The sequence below is a fragment of the Plecotus auritus genome, assembly GCF_963455305.1.
Source record: "Plecotus auritus genome assembly, chromosome: 1".
Classification (NCBI taxonomy): domain Eukaryota; kingdom Metazoa; phylum Chordata; class Mammalia; order Chiroptera; family Vespertilionidae; genus Plecotus; species Plecotus auritus.
Window position 1 is genome coordinate 37,035,854 of NC_137770.1, and position 12,785 is coordinate 37,048,638.

Sequence of the window (12,785 nt, forward strand, 5' to 3'; positions counted from 1 at the left end):
TGTATATAAAGTGCTTACCGAGTGCGCCATGGTGGGTACTCAATGTATACTAACTATTCAATAAGTCAGTGTAAAGGAGACCTTGAGATGACAAAGAACGAAAATATTTGCAATGAAAGAGATATTCACTCTCATTAGAAAACATACTAATACAGATAAATAATCAGGAGACCAGAGAAATAAAGCAATCTGAGCAGGGTCACACAGTTATTTCCTGACAAATTCTAAAGTAGAACTTGGACTTCCTTGATATCAGATAGCACCCTTTCCCCTATCCTATTCTGCTTCTCCTAGTATCTGATAGTTTATTAGCATAGACTAAATATCCTCTGTGGTTAACAACTGCTTTTGTTGGTAAAGTTTTCGTGAATGTAGCAAAGTATACATTGTTGTGGTGGTGTCAAAGACTCTAGTGGTATGTTATCCTTAAAGAGTTTAACTTTTAGCCCCCTTCCTATTCCCAAGGAAATACAGTTGACTCTTCAACAAGATGCGTTTAAACTACCCTTATCTATAGATCTTTTTCAATATACTGGAAATTTGTTGATTTCCTTACTGCTGTGCGGCAATCAATTTCCATTACACTGGGATACCCAAAGCAATCATAATGCTGCTTCCTCATTATCAATGCATGAATCATTATATCTGTAAATAAATATAAATTTTTCACATTGTCTTTTCATTTTTGATGCCTAGTGTTAATAATGTATAACATCTACAGTGTTTTGTAGCATATAAAACAGTATTAATGTAGGTACTGACAGATGATGGATCTTGTAAACAGATGACCTACACTTATGCTATCAATAAATACAGTACTGTAAATGTATTTTTTCTTCTTCCTTATGACTTTCTTAATAACATTTTATTTTTTTCTAGCTTACTATAAGAATACAGTATGTACTATATATAACATACAAAATATGTGTTAATAAACTGTCTATGTTAGAAGCGAGGCTTCTGGCCTTGGCTGGGAAGCTCGGTTGGTTAGTGTCATCCCCATATGCCAAGTTTCCAGGTTCCATCCCTGGTCAGGGCACACACAAGAAGGAACCAATGCCCTGGCTGGGTGTGGCTCAGTTGCTTGAGTTTCATTCCATGCACCAAAAGGTCGATGGTTCAGTTTCTGGTCAGGGCACATGCCTGGGTTGTGGGCTTGATCTACAGTAGGGGGGGTGCAGGAGTCAGCTGGTGGATGTTTCTCACATCATGTTTCTCTCCCTCTCTTACTTTCCCTTCCTCTCTCTCTAAAAAAAAAAAAAAAAAAAATCAATAAAAAATATTTTTAAAAAGAAAAAAGAATCAACCAATGAATGCATAAATAAGTAGAAAAACAAATCAATGTTTCTCATTCTCCCTTCTCCTCTCTCAAAAATCAATAAACAATTTTTTAAAGTAAGGTTTCCAGTCAACAGTAGACTATTAGTGCTTAACTTTTGGGGAAGTCAAAAGTTATACATGGATCTTGACTGTGTAGAGGGTCAGCTCCCCTAACCCCTGTGTTGTTGAAGGGTCAACTGTAACATAAAAGAAAAGATGACAGGAGAAACCAAGATGGTGGCATAGGTAAACACCTAAACTGCTGCCTCGCACAACAATTTCAAAACTACAACTAAAAGACAAAACGGACATCATCCAGAACCACAGGAAGGCTGGCTGAGTGGAAATTCTACAACTAGAAGGAAAGAGAAAAGCACACTGAGACTCAGAGGAGCTGCAGGAGGCAGAGGTACTGAGATGCGTGCGCGGAGAGAACTGGCAACTGAGTGCATGGCTGGCTTTCTCAATTGGGAGGGAGACAAAAGCTCCCGACTGCTCTGAACTCCAGTTCCGGGCGAGACTCTGGGGACCCAGACTCATATGGGGTGAAACTGGACTGTCAGGAAAGAGAAAAGCACACTGAGACTCAGAGGAACTGCGGAAGGCGGAGGTACCAAGGCGGGCGTGCGCAGAGAGGGCGGGCAACTGAGTACGCAGCTGGCTTTCTCAAACAGGAGGGAGACAAAACTTCCTGACTGCACTGAACTCCAGTTCCGGGCGCGACTCTGGGGACCCAGTCTCATTCCGGGAGAAACTGGACTGTCTGGCAGCGGGCGGAACTCAAGGAAGGCTTTCTCTCAGAGGTGCTTGCAGCGATTACCACAGGCCCCTGAGACACAGGGGCCTCATAGGGCAGGGCTGATGGGAAACCAATGCTGTCTGCTCCGCCCTGAGACTCCACCCCATCCAAGCTGAGCACAGAGGCTTTTGCAAGTCTTGTCTCATAAGGGTGTCTCCAGCACAGAAGTTCTCCCAGCATAGACACAGCTGATCCTCACAACCAATTGGCCTGGAGGTCAATTCCTCCCAGTGATACCAACAACAATCAAGGCTTAACTACAACAAGGCTGTGCACACAGCCCACAAAGGGGTGCACCAAGAGTGTCCACCTCAGGTAACTGGGGAGGCTGAGCCACTGGGCCCTATAGGACACCTAGCACACAAAGCCACTCTATCAACTCAGGGAAGCAGCCAAAATGCAGAGACAAAGAAACAGGTCACAAATGAAAGAAATGGAGGAAAGCAAATGACTGGATATAGAGTTCAAAACCAAGGTTATAAGGTTTTTCAAGAATTTCTAGAAAAGGCCAATAAATTTAGCGAGACCCTCGAGGATATGAAAAAGGACCAACTAAAAATTAAGCATACACTGATCGAAATAAAAAATAATACACAGAGATCCAACAGCAGACTAGAGGATAGCAAGAATCAAGTCAAAGATTTGAAATCAAAGAAGCAAAAAACACTCAACTAGAAAAGCAAAAAGAAAAAAGAATCCAAAAATATGAAGATAGTGTAAGGATCCTCTGGGACAACGTCAAGCATACCAACATCCTAATTATGGGGGTGCCAGAAGAAGAGAGAGGGCAAGATACTGAAAACCTATTTGAAGAAATAATGACAGAAAACTTCCCCCACCTGGGGAAAGAAATAGACTTACAAGTCCAGGAAGTGCACAGAACCCCACACAAAAAAAATCCAAAGAGGACCACACCAAGACACATCATAATTAAAATGCCAAGAGCAAAAGACAAAGAGAGAATATTAAAAGCAGCAAGAGAAAAACAGTTAGTTACCTACAAGGGAGCACCCATACGACTGTCAGCTGATTTCTCAACAGAAACTATGCAGGCCAGATGGGAGTGGCAAGAAATAGTCAAAGTGATGACTAGCAAGAACCTACAACCAAGATTACTCTACCCAGCAAAGCTATCATTCAGAATTGATGGGCAGATAAAGAGCTACACAGATAAGAAAAAGCTAAAGGAGTTCATCACCACCAAACCAGTATTATATGAAATGCTGAAAGGTATTCTTTAAGAAGAGGGAGAAGAAAAAGGTAAAGATAAAAATTATGAACAACAAATACATATCTATCAACAAGTGAATCTAAAAATCAAGTGAATAAAAAAATCTGATGAACAGAATAAACTGGTGAATATAATAGAATCAGGGGCATAGAAAGGGAGTGGACTGACAATTCTCAGGGGGAAAGTGGTGTAGGGGGTGCGGGAAGAGACTGGACAAAAATCATACACCTATGGATGAGGACAGTTGGGGGTGGGCGTAAGGGCGTAAGGGGTGGGAACCGAGTGGAGGGGAGCTATAGGGGAAAAAATAGGAACAATTTTTTTAAAAATATATATTTTATTGATTTTTTTACAGAGAGGAAGAGAGAGGGATAGAGAGTTAGAAACATCGATGAGAGAGAAACATCGATCAGCTGCCTCCTGCACACCTCCCACTGCGAATGTGCCCGCAGCCAAGGTACATGCCCTTGACCGGAATCGAACCTGCGACCCTTCAGTCCGCAGGCCGACACTGTATCCACTGAGCCAAACTGGTCAGGGCAAGAGGAACAATTGTAATAATCTGAACAATAAAGATTTATTAAATTAAAAAATAAAAATAAAAGGTGACATGCAAAAAGATGTCCACTAAAATAGTCTTTGGAATACTGAAAAACTGGAAATAATCTACATGCCCAACAACAGGAGAGTAAATATGGTAGATGCGTGAGTTTTGGAACCATAAAAAATTATGAAACCACAAAGAAACACGGAAAATATTTATTTTATTCTTCATCTAATTCTAAAAGGAGGTAATTTAACAAATAGAATAATTGTATTTTTATCACAAGTATAACCAATTAAAAATTAAATATTTACATAAAATCCAGAAGATAAAATTTTAAAAATGAAGTCATTTTAGAAACATTTAGGTTGGGAAAGTCTTTTTCTTTCACTTTGAGTTCTCTTTATATTAAGAGATGCAATAAGGAGTTGTTTAGAATGAACCCCTTTCTTTATTGGTACCGAGGAGTTTAAATGATCTAAGTGACCTTAAATGCATCAAGATAACACGTATAATCAAATGAAAGACACAAGGTATCCCTAAGTTGAACTTGGAGGGATACAATGATGTATATCAATCAGTCCTTGACTTCTCGGGACTTGGGAGCTAGTAGAGGAACTATGACGTACACTAGTACATGGCATATCTTGGCACTGCTCCACCTCCAAAATCTTTAACACCCCATCTCATCCAGGCACTTTTTTCCTCCCACTTGCTCTTGACCATTATTAGGACTGCCAGTCTACCGGTCCCTGTGTTTTCTTCTGATCCACCAGCTAGGTTTTATTTTCTTTGTCATTCAGCTAAGGCCTATCATTTTAGCCACCCCCTCCACAAGAACCAAAATATTTTGAACATTTACCTTTCCAATTCACCTGCCCTGAAAACCCCCCTCTGCTGGACACAGCCAGTCATTTGCCATCTCACAGCCTAGACAAAGCCACCTTCATGTGTACCTGGCCAGTTCCCTCTCTCCCTCCTTGCAGTCTTCCCTATATCTCACACTTGCCTTGCCTCCCGCCACCCCCCCACCCCCCAATGCCTTTTCCTGCACAGGAAGGAATTCTTAAATGAAAACTTTCTTTCCTCGAGCCAAACCCAAAGCCCAGTGCACTCTGCATCCATCCTTACTCCCTGACCTCCAACTTCAGAGGTGAGGTGACCTTTCCTCACCGGGACCCAGCACCCCCTGCCTGCTCTAGCCTTTGTAATCCATGAGCGTGTCACCCCTGTCTTCAGCTGTGCCTCAGAATAACTTGTCTACCATCTACAAGGAAGCTTTTCCTCTAAGATGCATACTCTTCTAAATAATTACCATTTGCCTCTCCTCACCCCTCCCACACATTTTAAAAAACAGGCATCCTACCTTGGCTGTCTCCACTTCCCTCTCCCTCACCTGATACAGAATGGCTCCTCCCAACCCTCCACCATACTGTTCCCACAGAAGTCAAACCCAATGCCCCTTTCATTTCTTATCTCACTTGAACCCGCAGCTGTGTTTCACCTGTTGACCATTCCCTGTCTTGAAATAGACTGGTTTGGCTTTTGGGGCCCTCTGGTGTTACCTTACTCAGCAGGATGAATAAACTTCAGGCCACCAGGGAGGAGAGAGCTGGGCAGGCTCTCTGCTCAGGAGGGAAGCTTGCACTTTGCAGGGAGTGGTGGTATGGCAGCTATTAGAGGTAAGATCTACTAGATGAAGTTTTGAGACCGGAATTCCCTCCTAGACACTAGTTTTGTAGACTCCATGTCAAGCCGACGAATGCTTCAATGATTTGAGGTGGCTGGAACTCAACCACAACGATACAGAAAACTGTTTATTCTTTTCTCTTACTGAAAAACAAAACAAAACAGTGCAATGGAGACTAGATCACACTGTAGAAACCTGTGGTCAGTGTTGGCATTTTCCTCTCTTGGGGTGTGATTAGAAGTGAGGGAAGTGGAATTCAAATCCTCTAGGTCTCCCCCAGGAGTCTCTTAACCGTTAAAGCTTCCAAACTGTATTCATTCCATTCAATGAAATGGAATGAAATTTTCATTACTGAAATAGTATTACTTTTTAGTTTTTGTACCATTCTTGAAGTACAATTCGGTACTTGATTACATGGTATCTATTGACTATTTTGATTATTTCTTACTCCTAAGTAATATGTCCCTTATTGGACTGCAAAGGCCTTGAGGTCAAGGGTCCTTTTTAGTCTCATTCTCTTCTGTCTCTTCCACATTGTTTAGACACTTGGCAGATGCTAGAAAAAAAATAAAAATAAAATAAAATCCTGCTGTTTAATTTAGCATGTATTTTAACTTTTCATATTTCGAGGGGTTTTGAATGACCACTGAGTGCAATATATTATTCTGAGTGCAGACGTATAATATAGAAAATATTTAATTTGTTTGCATTTTATGAACTGCAGGGGAGGCAGGAAGACCTCAACACCTAGGGAGGATTTAGCACAAAGTTGAAATGGCCTGACACCCCCTGTGTATATTGTACCAACCTACATATAAAAGCCAGAATCCCAAGCAATGTTCAGAGCTAATTTGGCCTCACTTTATAATAAGCCCTATAAATCCTTGTAGTTCAGATTCAGTTCCTTAGGCCAAACACTCCAAGTCCTTACTGTGGACAGCAGCTAGGCCTTTTGGGAATTTGGATCAGGCCTTCTGCAAGTAATCAGACCAATAATCTGAAAAGAAATAGATTAGACAGAGAGGAAGGGAGGGAGAGAGAAAAAAACATCAATGTGAGATTGAAGCATCAATCGGTTGCCTCCCGTACTCCATGAGGGATTGAACCCTCAACTTAGGTATGTGCCCTGACCTGGAATCCAACAACAACCTTCTTGGTGTATAGGATGATGCTCCAACCATCCACCTGGCCAGGCCTGATTTTTAAAAATCTTTTAAAAATATATATATATTATTGATTCCAGAGATGAAGGGAGAGGGAGAGATAGAAAATTCAATGATGAGAGAGAATCATGGATAAGCTGCCTCCTGCACACCCCACACTGAGGATCAAGTCTGAAACCCAGGAATATGCCCTGACTGAATGGAACAGTGACCTGGTTCATAGGTCAATGCTCAGCCACTGAGTCACACCAGCCAGGCAGGCCTGATTTTCTTTTTAAAGCCATTTTAGTTTTAGAGAACTTTCCACTTTTCTTAGTTATACAGTCAGGTTGGGGCACCTGCCAGAAAATCATTTTCCCTTAAAAAATATGCTAGAATATGAATGCAGTCATTGAATTCAAAACAGATTTACCATAGTGTAATCCCCTGGGCATTACAATTAGTGGCTGAAAGTTGACTGAAACCGAGGATCTAGAGTTACTTCGCCGCCGCCCCCTCCCCCCCCTCGCCCCCGCCTCCCCCCCGGATAAAATAGGATTAATAACCTGAAATCGTCAAGTCTCCAGGACCCGCAGGACAATCCCCTCTTGTGCTGACGGCTGCAGCTCCTGTAATTTTGGGAAAGACTGGCCCAGGCACTCTAGTCCCTGGGAAGGCAGGAGGAAGGTGGTACCTGAGCAAGGTGTGAGCCACTCAGAGGCAGCCTGGGGCCGCCACTCACCTCGAGGAGGAGGAGCTGGCGTCCGGACCCACCGGACCCAGAGGAAACGCGAGCCTTGGCCCGCCAGGTGAGGAAGGGAACGCCCGCCCCGTCGCCTCCGGAAGCGGGAGCAGCTCCCGATTACCAACAGGGGCGGAGCCGGCCCGGGCCACCTGGGCTGAAGCGAAACTGTGGGGTCTGGTCGATGCACCCAGAACCTGGAACTTAGACTCACCTGTGCGAGGGCCAGAGGCGGGACAGGGCCAAAACTCACCTGCGCCCGCGGAAAACTGACCTGGGAGTAGCCTCCGGGATCGCCCAGCGCGGAGGCAGAGGCGACCGGCTGGCCCCACCTGAGCCACCCTCCGTCCGCCCGTGCGTCCCTGCCGGCAGGGCCGCCATGACCTGGAGCGCCACGGTGCGGGGCGCCCACCAGCCCGACAACACCGCGTTCACGCAGCAGCGCCTCCCCGCCTGGCAGCCGCTGCTGTCGGCCAGCATCACGCTGCCGCTCTTCTTCTGCGCGGGCCTGGCCTTCATCGGCCTGGGCCTGGGCCTCTACTACTCGTCTAACGGCATCAAGGAGCTCGGGTACGACTACACGGGCAACCCGGGCACCGGCGACTGCTCGCTGTGCGGCGTGGCCGACCAGGACCGCGCGCCGCCGCCCAGCTGCCGGTGCGTCTGGAACTTCTCGCTGCCCGAGCTCTTCCAAGGCCCCGTGTACCTTTACTACGAGCTCACCAACTTCTACCAGAACAACCGGCGCTACGGCGTGTCCCGCGACGACGCGCAGCTGAGCGGGCTGCAGAGCGCCCTGCGCCACCCGGTCAACGAGTGCGCCCCCTACCAGCGCAACGCCAGCGGCGTGCCCATCGCGCCCTGCGGCGCCATCGCCAACAGCCTCTTCAATGACACCTTCTCGCTGTGGCACCAGCGCCTGCCTGGCGGGCCCTACGTCGAGGTGCCGCTCGACCGCACTGGCATCGCCTGGTGGACCGACTACCACGTCAAGTTCCACAACCCGCCCTTGGTGAACGGCAGCCTGGCGCTGGCTTTCAAGGGCACCACGCGCCCGCCCAACTGGCCCGTGCCGGTCTACCAGCTCAGTCCCGACCCCAACAACACCGGCTTCATCAACCAGGACTTCGTGGTGTGGATGCGCACGGCGGCGCTGCCCTGGTTCCGCAAGCTGTACGCGCGCATCCGCCAGGGCAACTACTCCGCCGGCCTGCCGCGCGGCAACTACCGCGTCAACATCACCTACAACTACCCGGTGCGCGCCTTCGGCGGCCACAAGCGCATCATCTTAAGCAGCATCTCCTGGATGGGTGGCAAGAACCCCTTCTTGGGCATCGCCTACCTGGTCGTGGGGTCCCTCTGCATCCTCACGGGCTTTGTCATGCTGGTCGTCTACATTCGCTACCAGGACCAGAACGACGAGGCTGAGGACCAGGAGTGATACCTGCTTTCAAAGCATCCGTCCTGCTTCTTGCCAAAACTCTCTTGCAAGCTTCTCCCCTTCGCCCCTCACCCCTCACCCCTCACCCAGTTCCAGCCTAGCCTCACTTTTCCTCCTGGGTGGATGAGGGGACCAGAGAGAGTAATTGCACCCAATTGGGGGCTACCAGACTTGTTGGGATGTTTGGGCTGTAGAATATGACAACCTTAGAAGATCTCTCCAGCTCCTTCACAATTTACCGAGTTGACGCGTTAGGTTTTAAGTTCCGTAGCATTTGAGAACGAAAGGGACGGTAGAGACTCCTTTTCATCTACTTAATGAAGAGACGGAGACCTGGAGGTGTTAAATAACTCATTCAAGGTCAGGCAGCTCCTCTTTGGCTCCTGACTCTGATTCCGGAGCCTTTACCACTCCTACAGTGGTTTCATTCTGTTTTTAAAAGCGGGGGTCGGGGTAGAGAGTGAAGCCCACAAAACACCTGTGGAGGTATGAAGATGCGGGTGAGACCGTGCGCGTTTAAAATGTGGGTAGATTGGGAGGCACCATCCCCAGAGATTCTAATACAATGAGGCCGTGGTGAGGCCCTTGAGACCCTTGGAGCTGCGTGTTATCGAGCCTCTCTGGAGATTCCTCCTGAATCAGGAAACAAGTAGAATCCTGATTGTTACCCCGATTTCCTCCTGTGCCTGGGGCTGGGCCTGAAGCCATCCCTGGGTCCCACTTTTCAGGTAGTCATTTATTCCCAGGGCCAGTGGCAACAGGTGTTGTAGGTTTGGTCTAGCACTCCTCCTTGAACATGGAAGGGAACGTTTTAACCCTAGAATCAGGTAGCTGGAAGGGATCTTAGAGGGAAAGTGATTTTACTGAGCCTTATCTGTGCCTCCTGAGTTCCGACTCAGTCCTCTGTGTCATTAAATTATTTCTTACGCTTAAAGAGAAAGGGCTAAGTTCCTACCTTTTCCCTTAGGTCTAAGGAAAAAAAAAAAACTTTTTAATTTATGTTCTTAAATGGAGCTGGTTTGTTCCTAGTAATTATGTTTAAATGAATGCTAAGGACTCTATTCTGATATGGAAAGTAGAATCATAAGAATTATTTGAACATTTGAGAGGTTAAATTCTTACTATTCTAAAAATATCCTAATATATACAAAGTTATTCTAAGAAGCAAAAGAATTTTTAAAACACTTTTTTTATGGCTAAGGAACTTAAGAAAAAAAACACCTTAGTGATACCATGTTAACCAGTTTGCGGGCTGAAAGTGGTAATGTGGTTTTCTGTCAGACAGAGCCCTCCAATGCCTGCTCTCTCTTACAGCTCCTTCCCAGTTACTACTGGTTTTGCTCAGGCCTGTAAAGCAATGCAAGGCCTTGGAAGATTTTTCTTCTAGTAGTCAAAGAAATACTGAATTGTATTGAGTAGTTTACATTAATTTTATTTTACTCTAGTTCTTTAAAAAATAATGATGGGTGGATAGCATGCACATTCATGACATCTGGTCAGATCTTCAGGAATGTGATTTCAGAGATTCTGTTCCACTACTTGCATAAAAATATATATATATATATATTAGCCATTCCAGTGTGTTGGTTTCCCAATTCCTGAAGGTGACACAAGTGTATGTCAGATTGCACACTGTGATTTTAGGCTATGAAAATATGATCATTATATAGAGTAATTTTTATTTATTACGAATGTTTAATCCAGCAGCTCACTAGTTTAGCCCTTCTTTATGTTGGATAAGAGAATTTATTCCATTTTTTTACTATGTAGTTGAGAGCAATAATGTATTTTGCTATCAGTTGTACAATAGTCAGTCTATTGCTATAAAATTTTAAGTGAGACTACAAAATGTAAGGTATCTGATTAAATCAGTGAGTCAGGCCCTATTCTCTGGGTTTTTGAAAGAGAATAAAGGTTATGTTTGTTTTACCTTTGTTATCGTGTTTGCTTAATGCTTTTGAACTATGATCTTAAAGGCACATGATCCTTTGCTCATTTATTATTAGCAGACTTAATATTGAAGCAAGAAAATCATCTTTGAGAATATGGCTCAAAGTGAACTCAATCTTTCAGTGCTAGCTACTTAAAACAATTTGAACTTATTTCAACATCAACATGTAGTATGAATTAAATGATCTTCAACTATTGTTTGAATTTGGTAAAATGTGGTCAATTTAAAAATATGTATTTAGTATTAAAAGTAATGAATGTGACTATAGCAGTCTTACTCATTTCTGCACTTTACTCAAGTTCTGAATTATAATTATTTGTTAGGTATTTTGTACTACAAAACCTCAAACCTTAAAAACAAAAATGTGAAACGTTTTCCTGTGCGGTAGCATTTTGTTTGCTATCTCAGAATTCTAGCCAGGCTTGAATACTCCTGTTGCCCAGTAAATGTGTCCTAGCTTAATCGGTCTTCTGGGATGAGAGAGAAGACAGTGAACCCAATAATTAGACTGGAAATGTGCTTTGACCTATCCTGATAAAATAGAACGCAAAAGGGAAACTAAGTGGCCAGTGGGAACTCCCAAAACAGTAATATAACAAAGATTTTCTGTGTATCTCCAGAATCAAATCAACTAAAACAACAATTTACTGACTGTGCAATTGTTAAAAATCAGAGACAGCCTGGCCAGTGCTGCCCAATGGTTGAGTTGCCCTATCAACCAGGAGGTCACGGTTTGATTCTTGGGCTCCCTGGTTGAAGGCTCTGTCCCCAGCCAATTGATGATTCTCTCTCATCATTGACGTCTCTCTCTCTCTCTCTCTCTCTCCCTCTCCCTTCCTTTCTGACATCAATACAAATATATATATTTTTTATTTTTTTATTATTTTTTTAAATAAATCTTTATTCAGATTATTACAATTGTTTCTCCTATTTCCCCCCCATAGCTCCCCTCCACCCGGTTCCCACCCCACCTTCTGCCCTTACCTCCCCGCCACTGTCCTCATCCATAGGTGTATGATTTTTGTCCAGTCTCTTCCTGAACCCCCCCATACCCCTTTACCCCTGAAAATTAGCAGTCCACTCCCTTTCTATGCCCCTGATTCTATTATATTCACCAGATTATTCTGTTCCTCAGGTTTTTAATTCACTTGATTTTTAGGTTCACTTGTTGATAGATATGTATTTGTTGTTCATAATTTTTATCTTTGCTTTTTTCTTCTTCCTCTTCTTTAAGAATACCTTTCAGCATTTCATATAATACTGGTTTGGTGGTGATGAACTCCTTTAGCTTTTTCTTATCTGTGAAGCTCTTTATCTGCCCATCAATTCTGAATGATAGCTTTGCTGGGTAGAGTAACCTTGGTTGTAGGTTCTTGCTATTCATCACTTTGAAAATTTCTTGCCACTCCTGTCTGGCCTGCATAGTTTCTGTTGAGAAATCAGCTGACAATCGTATGGGTGCTCCCTTGTAGGTAACTAACTGTTTTTCTCTTGCTGCTTTTAATATTCTCTCTTTGTCTTTTGCTCTTGGCATTTTAATTATGATGTGTCTTGGTGTGGTCCTCTTTGGATTCCTTTTGTTTGGGGTTCTGTGTGCTTCCTGGACTTGTAAGTCTATTTCTTTCACCAGGTGGGGGAAGTTTTCTGTCATTATTTCTTCAAATAGGTTTTCAGTATCTTGCTCTCTCTCTTCTTCTGGCACCCCCATAATTCTGATGTTGGTACGCTTGAAGTTGTCCCAGAGGCTTCTTACATTATCTTCAACTTTTTGGATTCTTTTTGCTTTTTGCTTTTTCGGTTGAATGTTTTTTGCTTCTTTGTATTTCAATTCTTTGACTTGATTCTTGTGTTCCTCTAGTCTGTTGTTGGGTCTCTGTATAATATTTTTTATTTCAGTCAGTGTATGTTTCATTTCTAGTTGGTCC

General features: G+C 44.0%; 1 protein-coding gene across 1 annotated transcript; it reads left to right on the forward strand.

Annotated features, from left to right (window-relative positions):
- Positions 1-7,657: 7,657 nt before the first annotated feature.
- TMEM30B (transmembrane protein 30B) lies at positions 7,658-11,115 on the forward strand. The gene has a single exon (XM_080668220.1). It carries the CDS (start codon positions 7,848-7,850, stop codon positions 8,907-8,909), a length of 1,062 nt encoding a protein of 353 aa, XP_080524346.1. The 5' UTR covers positions 7,658-7,847; the 3' UTR covers positions 8,910-11,115.
- Positions 11,116-12,785: the final 1,670 nt, after the last annotated feature.

Bases quoted from the DNA above. Each gene is read 5' to 3' on its own strand.
- TMEM30B (XM_080668220.1), top strand. From the start codon at position 7,848: ATGACCTGGAGCGCCACGGTGCGGGGCGCCCACCAGCCCGACAACACC.